The sequence below is a fragment of the Lepisma saccharinum genome, chromosome 23 (genome assembly GCF_977018435.1).
Source record: "Lepisma saccharinum chromosome 23, izLepSacc3.1, whole genome shotgun sequence".
Classification (NCBI taxonomy): Eukaryota; Metazoa; Arthropoda; class Insecta; order Zygentoma; family Lepismatidae; genus Lepisma; species Lepisma saccharinum.
The window spans coordinates 29135087-29153381 of NC_139251.1; the positions used below are offsets into that span (position 1 = coordinate 29135087).

General features: G+C 39.9%; 1 protein-coding gene across 3 annotated transcripts in view; it reads left to right on the forward strand.

The window, feature by feature from the left end:
- LOC145977799 (uncharacterized) overlaps positions 1-18295 on the forward strand; it is a 513473-nt gene that overhangs the window by 158887 nt on the left and 336291 nt on the right. For all 3 annotated transcript variants that reach the window (XM_083110089.1, XM_083110092.1, XM_083110088.1), the window contains one exon: positions 12256-13203. In XM_083110089.1, coding sequence (XP_082966215.1) covers positions 12974-13203 — 230 coding nt within the window. In that variant the 5' untranslated portion in view covers positions 12256-12973. The remainder of the gene's footprint in view (positions 1-12255; positions 13204-18295) is intronic.

Here is an 18295-nt window from a genome sequence, read left to right on the forward strand (position 1 = left end):
TGCATTACCGTGCCGTGTGTAGGCAGTTTAGAGTACCTGCATCATGAAGGTAACTTTTATTGTTCGTTCGTGATGAACAGTATCAAGTGTTGTGCGTCCTGCTTGCACTGGGAACTGCACATTATGTTTCAAGGAATGGCGGTCACTGGGGCAGAATTTTTAAGCGATGCACAGAGCATTTATCTAGAATTTTCTTTCTAGAGGGTGTCATGATGCCTAAGCGGGTGCTATTCCAGTTGAAATCCTGCGGTTCATTTCGTCTCATTTGTCTTCAAGTTTATATTTAAGGAGGGGTCCTAATTGTCTCCCCGCCCCCGTTGGCAACGTCACCGGGTGCCCAAAGAAATAGCCTGCATGAGAAATTTGCAAAGTCATATGTAATGGTGATACAACCACACACACACACAGACGGAGGAGGGTAGGATAAGGGGAGAAGGAACGAAAGATAAAAGAGAGGCAAAATAGATAGAATGAAGAAAAAATACGAGAGAACAGATAAACAGAAAGAGAAAGAGATAATGAAAGAGAGACAGATAAAAAGACAGAGAATAGGAAAGAGAGAGGAAAGAGGAAATGGGGAAGAATAAAAGGAAGGAAAGAAAAATAAGGAGAAGAAGGAAAGTAAGATATAAAAGGAAAAGAAGATAAGAGAGAGAGAACTGAATAGAGAGAGATAATAATGATGTAGAAAGACAGAACAGAAGAGTGAAGAAAGATAAAATGCCATAAAAGAAAGACAGATATAAAAAGTGAGGGGAGAAAGAAAGATTGGAAGGAAAAGTAAGAGAATCAGGGGCAGAAGGAAAGACTGAGATAAATTAAGGAAAAGAGGGTAAGAAAGATGGAAAGCGGAATGAAACAAAGAGAAATAAAGGATAGACAGAGAGAAGATAGACGAGAAAAAAGAGAAACAATATTGATAGAGAATTGAGTATAAGAGAGAGAAAAGAAGGAGCAAATGGAGAAAAAGGAAGATAGAGATAAAATAAAAATATCTTAACAAAGAAAGAGAAGCAGAAGGATGAGAGAAGAAAGAGAGTGAGAGACAAGAAACAAAAGACATGTCTTCTGGAGGATGAAGATAAGGCAGACCCGTGGCCAGGGGGGGGGGGGGACTCAACATTTTTTTTGTGTGTGTGATATAAATATCTGTATCATCTAATGTAGTATGAAGTGTGTAAGGGATGATTTCAGTACCAGTCAATTAACACTTCAAGTTTAAAAGAAGTAGAAATTTTATATATGTTAATGACCCCTCTCCCAACACACACACTCACACACAAACATAAATTGCCTTCATTCACTGTTATTTATTTTTTTAAAAAAATGGACTGTTTACAAAGCCCTCTGATAACGTATGACCCCCCCTTCCCTCTGGAGATCAATTCTAGCTACGGGCCTAGGATGACGTATACTCTCTGGACGAGACCGCGAACGAGACATGCGACCTCCTTCACGAGAGAAGGTCTTGAAGATGATTTCAAGGGAAATAAACATCTGTTCCAATTAACGAGTAATTTGAATTATTCAAGTTCGAATTAAAAATAAAATTACCGTATTTGCTTTAAAAATCTGTGCAAGTTTAAACATATTTTATGAAGTTTTCGCAAATAAATCGCTTCTCTCCACAAAAATTACATGATTTATCCTTGATGATCTTTCATCAGGAGAAGCAATCCATCAAAAGGCTGTCTCATATCCAGACGGGGAGAAAACCGACGAGATGGTTGTTTGTCATGAATCCTTAACCAGGCACCAACTAGAGAGGCATCAAGGTCAGCTAAAACCGCGACGCAGTGCATTTCCACGTTTGCACACCAGATCGGAAATTGGACGCGCTTATAAATAGCCTCGCACAGAGAAGGCTGTGCCCTTTCCTTTAAAAGCAGGACTTTGCATTGATGCGCCGGAAATTGATTTCCAGACCACTCTCCCTCCCCCTTTCGGGATTGTGGAAAGTTAAATCAGGCCTTCCTGGCGTGTTTGTTGAAGCTTCTTCCTCAGTTTGAAGGTGATCTTCAAGTGGGCCTGCCCAAACAGCTGTGTTCGTTGAAGCTTCTTCCTCAGTTTGAAGGTGATCTTCAAGTGGGCCTGCCCAACCCACCGTGTTTGTGAAAGAGCGTTCTTTTATGTACAGTCACCCGACAATAAAAATGGGACACCTATATCCTGGAATACTGGCTTTCCGGAAGGCGCTATGTGTGTTGCCTAACTCTGCAGCCGTAAGTTGATTGTAAGACCAGGAGAAACAGTTTGTGTCTAGCCAGACGCGAGGACTCTTAACCAGTGTTGTTAAAGGTCGAGGAATTTCCTTTGCTCTCGCACAATTTAAATTCGGTCCTAGTTGCATATTGTTTCATTGAAGAAATGTTCCTGGACCGAATTTAAATTCATCAGGAAAAAAAGGTTCCTAGACCTAATTGAAATACTTTAAACATAAAAAAATGTTCTTTATGGTCTAGAACCCATTTACGCTTGCTGATTTTCTCTCCTGGACCGGAATTGAATTGATTTAAATTTCTTGGACCTCCGCGGCAAGCTGGGAAAATAGAAGTATGTGCGCTGGATGTTCGTAGGAGGAGAAGAAAACGTAGCATTACGCTTATGGGAGTATTATTTTACTTCTTCTCTTGGGAATATCAAACTTCCGATGGCGTAGAAAAACATATGAACGGAAAGGAAATAGGCTCAAGATTCTTTGCGGTTGGAAATGTCAAAATGTCCATTTGATTAGACGATACTTTAAGTTGCCTCTCCATAAAGAATATACAGGGTGTCTCATAAGTAATAGCGCAAACTGACGTGAAGGTACACGATAATAGAAGCAAAAAAGTCTCAGTAAGCATGGGTCTGCAAACGAGCCGTTTTCGAGATAATCACGAATGTGTGATTACAAGCCACCACTGACTTCATTGTTTGTAAACTTCGTCCTAGTTGGTAAAATGCTAATAATGTGTGCGAATGTGTGGTTACAAGCCGGCATTGATTGCATCTTGTAAACACCGAGTACTTTACTCCTTGCGCCGTCCGAGGTTTGCTCTTTGTTTACAAAACAGAACATTTCCGAGAGGTGGCGTTGCAATCAAACAGAACATTCACACACATTATTAGCATGTTACCAACTAGGACGACGTTTACAAACAATGAAGTCAGTGGCGGTTTGTAATTGCACATTCGCGATTATCTCGAAAACGTCTCGTTTGCAGACCCATGTTTACTGAGACTTTTTTGCTTCTATTATCGTGTACTTTTTCCTGTGTCAGTTTGCGCTATTACTTTTGAGACAACCTGTATGGGATCCTGTAAATACTTCTTCATCATATTTTTCACAAATCGTTTCTGGCTTAATAATCAACTTGAAAAACATATATACAGGGTGTCTCATAAGTAATAGCGCAAACTGACGTGAAAGTACACGATAATAACTTCCAACATGGGGAAAAATTCATGCTCTCTTTCGCCTCTATCGTTTCTTTTCAGTAGCAGCTCATGCGCTGCGATGCCAAGGGTCCCGGGTTCGAATCCCGGTCGGGCTTGGTTGTTTGTGAATGTCCATTCATAAAATTCATCATTTCATCACTCATCCCCATCTTCGCAAATTAGCCAAGAGGCACAAAACGCGAAGTAAAATAAACTAAATCAATCAATCAATCAGTAGCAGCTCACATTTCGACGTCATTGAAATAAATGCCCACCTGGTGCGACACTGTCCCTCGTAGCCTTAACAGCAATAACAACTTTTACCACCGCCTTGCGGGAAGCGAGTCTTTCAGGATACATGTGTCCAATTGTTATTGCCGGGGACTGTACGCGTGGATTGCAGAGCGATCAGCGGTACTGTTGCGTCATAAGAGAGGATGTAGCAGAATGAGCTAGGCAGGAGGCTTCGTCGGTCGCGTTCGTGTGGAACCTGTCGTCAACCCATTCACGAGTGACAGTGCAGCGTGGCATTGAATCATGACAGAAAAAAACAGGGGGTGGTTCTATTAATTGATTTGGTTTATTTTACTTGCCTTTCGGCCACTTTTGGTTAATCGCGACGATGAGGATGAATGATGATATGATGAAATTGATGAAGGAACACTCAAGACTGCCCAGGTCGAAATTCGAACCCAATGTATATCTGGGGCAACGTTCGGAGCTGAAGTTGGCGGAACGTGGTGCAGACCACACCACCTCTACTATGGCAGGGATCGAGAATATATGGGGCCCTACCTCCACACCCCACACCCCCTCTGTGCCTTCGTGGTATGAGATGACTTTATCCTTTGGTTCAAAGGACCACGTTTCACATTCATTTGTGAATGGTTATTTGGATACCACTTTAAACTGTAGTTCCAGTCCTGATTAACCTATGTATGCATAAACTGGACTTAAAACCAAGGCTCAGACAGACATTCATGTAATAATGCAGACGAATTTCCTATTTCGCTTATGTTTGACCTTTAGATCCTTTGATATTAGACAAAGAGGATTCAAGATTATGAATAGAAGAAGTAACGTGCAGTACCTGACACAAATATGCTTTTAATTTCCTCTTTTAGGGCAGTGAGGGTATAATCAGTACAGTGGGTATGGCGTCTTAGTGACACACGGGAAACCTTGGTTTGATTTCTGCTGCGGATGTTGTTAGGTAGGAATTTTCCAGACCATGTCCCTGCATAAGCGGCTCTGGGACACACTGAGCCTCTAATCAATAGCTAACCCTTGTTAATTTTTCTTACGTACTCGTATTTCCTTTCAACTGTGCGAACCTCCGCTACGAAGCCAGGGGTCTCGGGTTCGAATCCAAGCATAGGGATGGATGTTCTGAGCGTCCGTTCATCATTGCCATAACATCACTCATCCTCATCTTCGCGGTTAGCCAAAAGTGGCAGAAAACGAAGTTAAATAAACTAAATCAAAGACAAAAATCATATCAACTGTGACAAGAATGGGTTTCTATCGTGGCATACATATCCAGGTCCTATCCACAACGTGTGCGGTTCTTTTTGCATACACCAATACTCTCGGAGGAACCAGCTGGCACCCCCACCCCCAGATATACCCAGCTGGCACCAGCTGGCACCCCCAGATATACCCAGCCACGGAGTTCGGAATATTGAAGATGGAGTTCCCGCGTAAGAATCAAATTAAGAAGCAAACCTCAGCAAAGCGTTGTGAGCAGTGATGTGCAGTAGACTATAAGTTTACGTCTACATGCGTTGTCTACACGTAATCTACGCGTAGATTACATTGGGTTGTAGTTTACATAGACTACGTAGACAATCTAAAGTGCATTAAAATTAATTTTCAAGGGTTTCATGAAGGGAAAGTGACATTTTCAACTATATTGGTGGCAAGTCTCTAGTTTACGTCCTTTTCCTAAGGAATACGTGTCATATATCTTTGGAAAGCTTATTTTGTAAGGAATTCAACAACGTAAATCCCAAAGCGAGGAAAAATTTCCTGGATGAGTAAATCGAGAAAAACCGATGTTGTCCGGATATGCGTAATTGAACGTACTGAGGAATTTTTTCGATGATGAAGCACATATTTAGGGGCGAAATGAGTGCTAATGGAACCTAACCTAACAGGCCTAACCTAACCTCGTAGGCATACCTCGTCCTCGTGAATGGTTAGTGGGGCTTTCGTGAACAGAAAGTGTAAAAAGAAAAAGGATTTACCCGAAGAGATGCCTGCTGTCGCATCACGAACGCGCACCGCGAACGCAAAGAAGCAATCACCATGCAGATAAGGACGTAAAGTAGAGTCTAGCCATATTGGTTCCTAACGAAATTAAAAGATTCCTATTTACAACAAAATTTCTCTTCTCTTCTTTTATCAACTATGGAAGAAGATAAATAGTATGCAAGAAACAACAACAGATGGCAGTCGTGAGGCAAGAGTGGTATTTTTCCCACAAAACACAAGAATATTTCTTATATTAGGTTTCTTCCTAGGTGAGAAATTGTTCGAATTTGAAAGAAAGAGTATGAAAAGTTCTCTTCACACATCAGCAACTGATACGCAGTATAATTTTCTTTTAATTCCACGGCGCCCTTTGCTAAGTTATCACCCTTCGCCATGTTATTTACATAGATTACGTACTCGACGTGTATAAAATAGTCTACGTGTAGAATGTAGATTATTGTTGTTTACGCCTAGACGCACATCACTGGTTGTGAGGAAACCTAGACATCCTCGTGGGGGGCAAATTGCAGTAACTCGGCGAACACGGTCGCGTGATAGGAAACAGTGTCCCTGCTACACCCAAAGGACGTCATTACGGCTAACGAGGCTGCCAAATGAGGAGCTCCGTGTCCGGCTAGAGCGACGTCAACATCTCCGACAGCGGGTGATTATGGGAACCTGATCTCCTCCACTAATTGCTGACTTTGCTCCTTTTCGGTGGTGGCCTTGTTATGATTACTCTCCGGCCTTTGACAAATTGCACCTTCCTGCTATCTCATGAACTTGAAGCAAGGTAGCAAAAGATAAATTTAATAATTGTTTTCATTGCTAATTTTCAAGGCATCTCTAGTTTATTTAATCGAATAATTAGTCGTCAGCGACAAGAAAATACATTGAACAGATTACACTTTTTTAAATAAATGTATAATGAAGATAATCAAATTAACCAATAAGTATTTCTTGTAATTTTAGTCGTACTAGTTCCCATATCAAGAGAGGAGTACATCTATGCCACCTGGCGGCTGAAATTTTAAATAACACGAACGATGACAACCCTAGCATATTCATGCTAAATGTAGCACAATTTGAGTTTCGTTGGCACCTAGCACCGTCTGTTTGCATAATGGTATAGCATAATTTGCAAATTTGCTTCTCTGGCAAGGTGAAATTCACTTCAGCGAACGATAATTTGGGAAATAAAAAATTAGATTCCATCCAGATCTTATTTCCGGTCCAGGGACATGCATTTCCAACCACACACTCTTCATCTTTTCTATATTCTCCCCAGTTTACCTCCCGAGTACATGTCATGGCAAGAAATCGACAGAAAGTTGTGGGATACAATTAAAACAAGTGTTCCGCTTTGTAGTCGACGAATCATTTTAAACTTTCTCTAGTTCAAGTTGAACTCGTCTCTGAAAGTAGATGCATAACTTAAATTTATAATCATCCGAAAAATAATTGGCATAAATTACTATTACTAATTATCAATAACAGCAATAATTCATCATCATTGTTGTTGTTATTATTATTATATAGATCCTAGCACAATTTATCGGCATTTAGCATCATTTCACAGATCAAACCACTTTTTTTCATATGGGGGGTTGACAACACTGGATAAACAGAAAAATGTACATGTTAACACCAAGTTATGTGACATTGGATATTGCCGTCGCAGCAGTGTTGCCATATGGAGGGAAATTTCCCTCGATTCAGGTAATTGTTAAGTGTATGCGAGAACAATAAACACCTTTTCCCATCATCAAAGTTTTAAAATTATTGTAAAAGCACTCATAGTTAGACTTAATGTTAATTATTTGAGAACAAAATAATAATAACAGCAACAATAGTGGTGGGAGTTTTTAGTTTTGGAGACATTAGTAGAGCTTGGTGAATATGATTTGTAATATTAAGGAAGATACTTCTTTTGTTGAGAATACAGTGATGTACACTGTGCGAAATAAGCATTTTGCTTTTGGGGGGGGAGGGGGATGGCAATAATGGCATATTGCTAATTAATGCAGAGGTAGTTTTTTTGGGGGGGTATGCAAGTTTGTATGCGTTACCACTAAACTGTTGCCTTGCGGTTTACAGTATCTTAGAATATTGGTTTTAACTGAAGTCATTAAATCTTATGATAACATTTACACGCAATTTAGAAACAGTAGATACATTTACGTACATTCTAAGAAATCCGAAACTCGTACAAGATATATCGAAATAGTAACATCGAAAACTTGACCAAACTTATATTACCAAGTTCTACCGATAGGCGTAACTTGGCGGGAGCAAAGGGGTGGGGGTACTTGCTCCCACAAAATTTCAGTTTATTAAAATAACAAGTTATGGGACCTGATGTGCAAAGTAATAAAGAGTACTATTTGTGATTTCCCAAACGTCACAGTTTATTAGCAAATATTCATGTACGCTGTTTTTATTGGAGAGGAAAACTTTTCGAGTTTCTTCGCCCAAACTTATTCCCAAGGTTTAATCCCCTCAAAATTAGACCCAAGTCTAATTCTGCTCCCTCAAAATTCTTAGACCGAAATTTAATTTTGCCATTTCAAAATTAGGCCCAAATTTAATTCTGCCCTTTCAAAATTAGGCCCAGTTTGATTCTTCCCCCTCAAAATTAGACCCAAGTTTAATTCTGCCCCCTCAAAATTAGGCCGTTTGATACTTCCCCCCTCAAAATTAGGTCCAAGCCCAATTTGATTCTACCCCCTCAAAATTAGGCCCAGTTTGATTTTGCCCCCTCAAAATTAGGCCGTTTGATTCTTCCCCCTCAAAATTAGGCCCAAGCCCAATTTGACCCCCTCAAAATTAGGCCCAGTTTTATACTGCCCCCTCAAAATTAGGTCCAGTTTGATTCTTCCCCCTCAAAATTAGGCCCAGTTTGATTCTCCTCCCTCAAAATTAGGCCAAATTTTAATTCTGCTCTTTCAAAATTAGATCCCAAGCACAATTTGATTCTACACCCTCAAAATTAGGCCCAGTTTTATTCTGCCCCATCAAAATTAGGCCCAGTTTGATTCTTTCCCCTCAAAATTAAGCCCAGTTTGATTCTGGCCCCTCAAAATTAGGCCGTTTGATTCTCCTCCCTCAGAATTAGGCCAAATTTTAATTCTGCTCTTTCAAAATTAGACCCAAACCCAATTTGATTCTACCCCCTCAAAATTAGGCCCAGTTTTATTCTGTCCCCTCAAAATTAGGCCGTTTGATTCTTCTCCCTAAAAATTAGGCCCAGTTTTATTCTGGCCCCTCAAAATTAGGCTCAGTTTGATTCTCCTCCCTCAAAATTAGGCCAAATTTTAATTCTGCTCTTTGAAAATTAGACCCAGTTTAATTCTGCCCCCTCAAAATTAGGTCCCAAGCTACGCCCATGAACCTACCTACAAGTTGCTTGTGAACATTTTAATACATGTAAAGTATCAGCACTAGCATTTTCTTTGAGGGGGTTAAAAGCATCCCCAGCAGAGATAAAGATAATTTTATTTTGCCGGGGATAATTTTTTTTTGTGTGGGGTAATCCCCACCATCTCCCCGTTAACTTGCACACCGGTGGTGTATTCTGAAAGTTTGACCCTGTTTACCACAACAATTCATATCTATTGTATATAATAGAAATGAAACATCATTGCAGGTATGCAAGTAAACAAAAAAACAAGAAAAGAAGTCTGACAACTTAAAATTGTGCGTAATTCCGGTGGTATACAAGATGACGTGGAAGAATCCATTGGGTATAATGGCTATGTACGAATGAGTATTTTATACAATTAATGTATCCCTTAAAAATGGAAATTCGTTTGACATGGTAATACCCTTGAGCATTACAGTACAATTAAGAGCAGGGTTGTTAAAGGTCCAGGAATTTTAAATAAATTCATTTCCGGTCCAGGAGAGAAAATCAGCAAGCGTAAATGGGTTCTGGACCGTAAAGAACCTTTCTATCCGTAAAATATTTCAATTCGGTCCAGGAACCTTTTCTTCCGGCTCAATTTAAATACGGTCCAGGAACATTTTTTCAATTAAACAATACGCAACTTGGACCGAATTTAAATTGTGCGAGAAAAAAGGTTGCGGTTCTGCAGCGGAACCCAATAGAACCCATTAGAATGTATGGGTTACTATACCTTTAACAACCCTGATTAAGAGTTTCATAGTCTTGGTATTTTAAGTTAATTCAACGTGTATTCATTCAAAACGTCAGAGAAGTATTTAAGAAAATCAATTATGTAAACAATTTCGGATTCTGTTTTCAAATTGCGTCATAATCTCTTACCTGTGACATCACACTTTTAACTCGATATATCAAGTGTTTGGGCCAACCTGCATATATCAATCTAACGGTGATTACAAAATAATCAATTTGTCTATATCCCTGTAATATGCAGGTATACAAGGGAAGGTGTCATCGAGAAAAATATATGAAACTCCACGCATACCCCAACTGAGGACCTCTTTTATCTTCTTTGACATAAAAGGGCTTAATCAAAAGCAAAGACAGACTGTATATTAACTTGTAAGCACTTTTATGAGGAATATACCGATTCGTAAGGTTCAAATTCGACTTACCATCGTAGATTAGCAAAGGGCAATAATTCCGATACAACATTGAATTATTCTTTTTCGTTCCTTAATTTTCTCTTGCAACAAAAATAAATGATTTTGAATTTCATCATTTCGCTGTTCATTCACGTTCTCTGACAAGTAGAAAAAGTGACGTAAAAGCAGTGTGTGAATTAATGGGGGAATGCCAGGGATTTCCCCCCCCCACAAATAAATTATCCCCGACAAAAGAAAATTGTTATACCTGCCAGCGGTATTTTTATTCCCTTCAAATATAATTAAATTGAGAGCATATAAGTACACCATTTCTATGTAATTAGCAAAGTTGAAAAATAATCCTGTCCATTTATCAAAGATTTTCCCACCTCAAAGTATGCAGACTTCTGGGTTAAGTGACACTATTCTATAACTGCCCAACGCCATCCGGCTGGGACAACAACAGTACTGTAGACCGCCCACCGTTGCGGAGTGGTTAGCACATCGCGCTACGAAGCCAGGGGTGCCCGGTTCGAATCCCGACCGGGGCATGGATGTTTGTGTGTGTTCATCAGGAACGTAGCCAGATCGGCTAAAGGGGCTGAAACCCTCCCCCCTAAATCCTGCAAATATTTATTTTAAATATTATTTTTATTGTTAATAAGAGAAAAGGTTATAACCACAGTAAAAACTGCATTACATCGAAAAAGTTTAGTGTATAATAGAGGATCCAGGTTATATTTCTATATTCTACCATTTAATCCAAAGAATAAATGGATCCACAGCTTCCAAAGCTTAAATTTTTCTTGAGGAAAGGTCACAGAGTATAAACTTGATGAGTAAAATTTACCACTAACTGTTAAAATCTTTTTTTGAACGATTGTGTAAAAGTTATTAATAAAATACACTAACTATGAAATTCAGTACACTAACTATACAAAATTTAAGAAAAATAATGGACAACAATTGTGTTAGATATTTACTGATACTGTGTATCAAGTAGCAAGGAAAGCCTCTCCGTTTATGTAATATTAACAATACATTTGGAGTGAAATTGGTATATTTTAATAAATTATAATAGTTATTATTATAAAATAACATTATTATTATTATTTGTACTAATCAAGTTTTATTTATGGCTTGACCCCTTCTACAAATATATCTGGCGACTCCCCCCCCGAAATAAAATTCTGACTACGGGCCTGGTGTCCACTCCTCAACATCATCACTCGTCCACATCTTTGCAAATTAGCCAAAAGTGGAACAAAGGCGAAATGCAATATAGCAAATCAATCAATTAGTGTTACTTGTTCGATAGCTCTTCTGTCTATGAGTTTGGTTTTTTTAGAATGTAAATATACTTTCTAGTTTTTTGGACTTTTAACAACTGTTATTTTTAAAAAAAGACAAGGACCTCTATATACAGAAAATTGCCGACCGACAGACGCGGTGGAGCCTAGGCCACCAAGAATAATCCTCCTAGGCAACCATTTATGTGACCTAACGACTACACGCTACCCTGAAGACGGAGGCAGATTCAGCCTCCGAAACGTAGGTAAATCTCTTTTTTAAAAAATAACAGTTGTAAAAAGTCCAAAAAACTAGAATGAATAAATCACCACTGATTAGCTACAAAGAAGAATGTAAATATACTGTTTCTACAGAGTGGGCCAGAAAAAGGTAACCGGACACATAATACAACGGTTCTACATTTCGGTATCTTTTTTTTGGGCCACCCTGTATAAATAAATTGCTTGTAAATATTATCTTATGATTTAATTACCTATGTTAGAACCAATGTTCTAACTGTGTGGTAACATATACAAATGTTCATAAAAAACCTACCTAGCAAAATGAAATCACAATCCCCCTTCCAAAGCAATATATATGCTTAATTCGCAGTGCGTAAAATAATTGTTTCTCAGTTTGCAACCCTGTTTTTCGACCAAAGAAAATAACAATTTGGCATAAGCTCTGCTGATACTAATTGTGAAGCTAATCAGCATACTGATGCGTGTTTCTCGTTTATTTCAGACGTGAGCCTGCATACACGTGAAGGAGTGGGTGTTCCTGCACAGTTGACGGGGAAAAGCGACGTCAGGCAGCGCTCCAAGCGGCGAGTGGGCGAAGCCCGGGACATGATGCGGCAAGCTTCGCACCGGCAGTCGAGGTGCGGATCGGTCGAGGTCTTCCCGATTTGCAAACGCTAAAAGCGCGTCGTTCCGCCTGGTACCTACACCGGCGCAGTCTTCCAGGTGCGTTTCTCCGCCAAGAAGAAAAGCTTCCACTGTTTGTTTGCCGCCGCCGACCGTGAAAACCCAAGTCCAGTGTCAACCAGTCGCGAACACATGCGCGAAGATAAACAACAGCTGATTCGCTCAAGGTGCTTCCAGGTTCCACCGCCGCAGTGGCGAGGGCGCTGAGGTCGTGTTTCTATTCTGGGTGCTTTTTTAAAGAAAAGGAAAAGTGTGTGTATGTGTGTGTGTTTGTGTGCAATTGCAGTGCGTCCACCATCCGTGACCTACACCATCAATACCGTTACAGTTTCCACCCCTCTTTTGAGAAAAAAAATGACATTGCTACGAAGTGTTTTTTTAACGGTTGACTTGCAATCGCGCTGATCCGTTTATCTTTGACGTTCTCTGTTATGGTATCAAGATAAGAAGGTGTGTTAGTTTTACGGGAAGTGTGCGTTTTTTAAAGAAAGAAGGTGTGTGGTTTTTCAAATACTTGAAATAGTGTTCTGTTTGGAATGCTTTCCTACATGCTTCCTGTCGAGGATAAGGCGTTGTGTCCCGGAGTGACAAAGGACCCTATTCAGTTGGATTTAGATGTGGAAAAGTCGCCGCAACTCGAACCAGAGACCACTATAGTGAATAACGCGAAACCGAACGAAAACAGTGTCGTCATGGCGCCGAGAACGGATGAAAAACCCAAGCCGAAATTGCTCTTGAACGGGACGAAACATGGGAATCTCAAAAGGTAAGTGCTTGACTTGTCATAATCTTATTTTATCAACCTTTGAATGTTGTCATGTGATTTTGTTGAACATTTCGATAGATTCACCGACGAACGTTACGTTATTTCTCTCCAGCAAATCAAGGCAAATTACGAGGTGGAGTGAGCCCCAGAGCTAGTTGATGCAGTCAACATCTGAGACTTCGAGCCTGGGTCTACGTACGTGGCTGTAACAACACTCTATCAACAGGACCACCGCTGTTCATTTAGGCTATACATTATTGAATTGGTTGAATTAGGTTATTTTACGTCGCTTTTCTGCGCATTTTGGCTAATCGCGAGGATGAGGGTGAGTGATATGATTAAATTGATGAAGGGACACTTACAGATTCGAACCGAAGATCCGTGGTGTGATATTCACTCCAGCACAGAGGTCGGCATTATGTAGAACAAAATTAAATTATAATAATAAAGTAGTACATTTCATAAAAATCAACGACTGGAGGGGGGCAAATCATGTTTTGACAATTAATGAACCAATTCTTTAAAAATATAATGAAATATTTTCGTGCTACTTTCTTCGTTTCGGTGTTGTCCAACACTAGTTTGTGCCCAGTTTATGAGAAATTTTGCCTCATCTGTGTAGTATTTCCTCTCTTTTCTAACTATTTTTTCTATGAGTGAAACCTTAAAGCTTTCTATAGAGACTCCAATCTTTGCTCTTAAATTGTGTTAGCCTACAGCTCCACCTAGGGACAATCATTATAATTTGTACTTGATAATAATAAGGACTTTTAAGACAAGAAATATACATAATTTTTCGAGGGGCTCAAGCTTCATATATCCCACAGTAAATGCGCCACTGCACATGTGAACACCTTTGGCAACATTGTGCATAAATATCTCATGCGTCAGGATGCAAGGAAAGTCATCCTTCAAGCGATGCAAAGATAAAATGTGGCACATAAGTCGTGACGTAACAACATCTCGTCCTGCCTTGTTTACCTTTCACGTGATTCGCTGAAGGCTCGGTAATCTATTATGCAGTCGAATGCAACGCGTTTTCCTTTTAAATGTCACTCCACATATGCTTGCATCGAGAGATACCGTGAAGAGGCTGGGATGCGAGTCCATTTTCGCGGGGGAGGTTCCCGCCCCTCCCATAGAATTATTACCATAGGCGCAGACGTCGGGGGGTACTTGAAAATTGCAATAAATAATATTTATTCAATATATCGATCAATATTGGTGTGGAAATAAATATTCTTCTCCAATTATATGCATCAATTTACATAGGCGTGTGGAGACACTCTGATTAGGGAGGGGGGCAAAAGCCTAGATAAAAGTTCAGTCGGGAAAGAGAAACCTCATTTTATCAATCTGTTTTAGTTTTATTGCATCGATGCACGCGCGTGTATATATCCGTACCATAACAAACCAACAGCATAAATGAAAAATTGTCTCTGAAATGTGCGGGCTTCTTTTCACCTCCGAGCAATTGTTCATGGAATTAAGACAAAACTGTTTAGCAGCAACAGACTGGAGTACTCAGTTGTTCTTATTTCTCTCTGTGGTAATTTAGAATGCATTACAGAAACCAACGAAATTGCGAGCGAAGCGAACAAGAAAATTTTTAGATCCAAATTTTTACAAACTGATAAAAATAATGATTTAATAGGGCCCCATACATTTCATGGGACACCATTTTTACATTATTATTTTTTCATTTTGATCGTTCGGCGTCCAGGGTCAACTCCCGATAAAATTTGAAATCGAGGGGTCAATTGCCCCTCTGTGCCCCACTGCAGGTACTCTTGGCCATCTGGAAGAAATAATGCAGGAAAGACGTGAAATGGAATACCATCTTGAGTATCCTTTTGTCCAGCTACTCTTAAATTCTGCTAGTGTTGCTTTCTTTTACTTCAACGTTTGCCACCTTTGCCCCCTAGAATTTATTACCGTCCAAGGTTGGTGGGGGGGGGATTAAAAATAATTATTGTAATGGGGATGCAGGAATGCGATAATTGCAAATTCAAGTGGTGTTTTTTGAAGGGGCAACACTTATCGGGGTAATATTGCTCCATGGAAAATACCTTGCTCGTCTCTCCGTGGAAAAAAAATCTGCGAACGTCCATGATTAAGGGGGGCAGTTGCCCCCCTTGCCTCCCCCGTGCGCACGCCTATGTCAATTTATCAAGAATTTTGTTTTGCAATATTCAAGAAGTATATCAGAATATGTTATGTAATCACAAAATACAGTTTTTCGTGCAATATTGGTGCAAAATGAAAATAAAGTTTGAATTTCTCTTAATTTTCAGGGTAATTCCACTCCTTGAAAATGACACGCGGCATTTTTGCGGACCCCGCGAAACACCACAATGCAGGAAAAGTATCGTCTGGTATAGGTAGATGAATTTCAACCGATACTTTCTGGTATCGGTGTCAGCTCAGCCCTAATGTATGTGTATATATACAGGGTGTCATTTTAATGGCGCCCACGGACCACGGAAACGTATAGAGCACATCAAAATAAACAACTTTTCTCAGTAACATTTTTCTCGTTGGTGCATCATTTCGGCGCTAGAGTCGTTCAAAAAAGACCGTTTTGCCGCCTGAATGCTGGCAACCACACACAACATTTAATTGCATTTGTGACGTCATATCCCGTCGTGAAGCAATGCGTTCCAGGGTTGCCAGGAACACACATTCTATGAAAAATGACATAGCCACATTATGTACCGTAAAACAAAACGAGAGAACACGTTCTGTAACCTAACAGGAAGTAAACAAACTATACGAAAAATGGTAGAAAGAAAATAGAATTCAAGTGGAAGTGGTCATATTATTTTGTCCCAGCTTATATGTCAAATATTTGCAAATCTAGTTACTAAGTTGGCATCTACAATTTACTCTATCCACTTCGTCCTTCTGATACTAGTTGTCTGTGACATACTGAACAGATCGGAACAGATGACAAAATAGAAATGAAAGAACTCAAAATTCCAAAGGTAAGCAACACATAATACATATAATGTATATTCAGGGCATTTTGAGGAAAGTGGCAAAAATGGTTGAAAATACAGGGATATAAGTAGTAGTAATACAAGCTCTCCGACGACTGTGTTTATCTATGCACCGGATACATATGTAATAGTTTTCAACTGTAAACAGGGCAGTATATTCCTTAGTGATTCATCATTACAGTGTTACTGTGGTTGTACGTGTTTTAGCCGTAATGTAACAACGTGAACGTCGGATACTTCCGTTATCAGCCCAAAAGTACCACAAGGCATCTCGACACAAACCTGTAGATATCAACCTTGCAACGAGATTTGCAAATATTTGACATGTAACTGGGCGTAAACAGCCACATGTAAGCTGTAAGTCCAATAAAATTTATCTTTGTTGATATTTGACATATAGGCTGGGACAAAATCCGATATTAACACTTCATTTTGAATACTTTTTTTACCATTTACCAAATCGTTTGTTCACTTTCCCCTTCCCCTGAGATGACTGCTGATCTTCTGGCTGGTAGGCTATGATGTTCGGTCTACTGGACGCGTTGTCACTTCGTTTTACAGCTAATAATGTGGTTGGTAGTTTATCATTTTTCACAAAATTTGTGTGTTACTTGCAACCATGCTGTGCGCCGTTTCGCCGCAGGAAATTACGTCACAGATACGATCAAATGTTGTGTTGGGTTGCCAGCATCCAGGCGACAAAACGGTCTTTTTTGAACGACTGTAGCGCCGAAACGATGCACCAACGAGAAAAATGTTACTGAGAAACGTTGTTTGTTTTAATGTCCTCTATATGAATCTGTGGTCCGTGGGCGCCATTAAAATGACACCCTGTATATATGACATATATAAAATATTGTTTATGCCATCCTTACCCCCCCGAATTTATTTTAAACTGACGCCTCTGATCATCATCTCGATCAGGTATATCACGCTACTGTGCCTATTTGTTAGGTCTTTGGTTTGATTTTTGTTACTTAGCGTCGCATTTTTTCCACTTTTGGCTAATCGCGACGATGAAGATGAGTGACGATATGATGAAACTGAGTAGGGCAGGTGTGTAAGAGGTGACATTTTGAGAAGGCACCCAAAAATCACCCTCAATTTCACACCCCAGGCCAACAATGCTCTGGCCTCTGGACCAACGGCCGGTGTATTCCTCTGTAGGGTTTTGTGTTGTCCTGTGTATCGTCCATATATGTGCTGAGTGCCCCTTTACAGCCTCATCTTTTAAGATGCGTAAGGAGGTCACAGACACATATTGATTTTAGCTACGGTAAAGAGCATGGCCCGTATAATATGAGGAGTGCAAATAGCCTAAATGCTGACGCGTCCACAACTTCAACAATCCATTCACGAAGGGACACTAACAATGTCGAGGCCGGGATTGAGACCCGGGACCCATGGCATCGTAGCATGCTGTGATAACCACTCCGCCACGATGGCACAGAGACGAGACGGAGAACGAAACGGAGGTCTTTGGTATGGGATTTGAAATATTTACCTAAATGAAATTTACTTTTGTCTGTGACTTCTTCGGATATACCAAACGGATATCCTCGGATATACCAAGCGGATATCTTCTGATATACCAAGCTGATATATTCGGATATACCAAGCGGATATCTTCGGATATACCAAGCTGATATCTTCGGATATATCAAGCGGATATCTTCGGATATAACAAGCGGATACCCTAGATCCTGACATACTCGCTTCCCTACAACGCGTTATGTGTGTTGCATACGGCGGTGGTAAAAGATGCCATTGAAAATTTGCTATTAAAATCCATTTGTCGCAGTAGAGTTAGGCAACACACCTAACGCCTTGCAGGGAATCAAGTATTTCAGGATATGTGTCCCATTTTTATTGCCGGTGACCATACAGAGAAATATGGCAACTGGGAGTCTGTGGTGCGTGGTTGCACATATATTCAGGACAAAATTCAGTTTTGATTTATTGTACACTGGCTGATTACCCGGCGTTGCCCGGGGATTTATTTATCCCAATCTTGCATAAGACAGGAAAATAATGAATTCTAACTATAGCGTAAAATGTAACTAATTTTAAATGTGATCGTGAATGTCACCAAT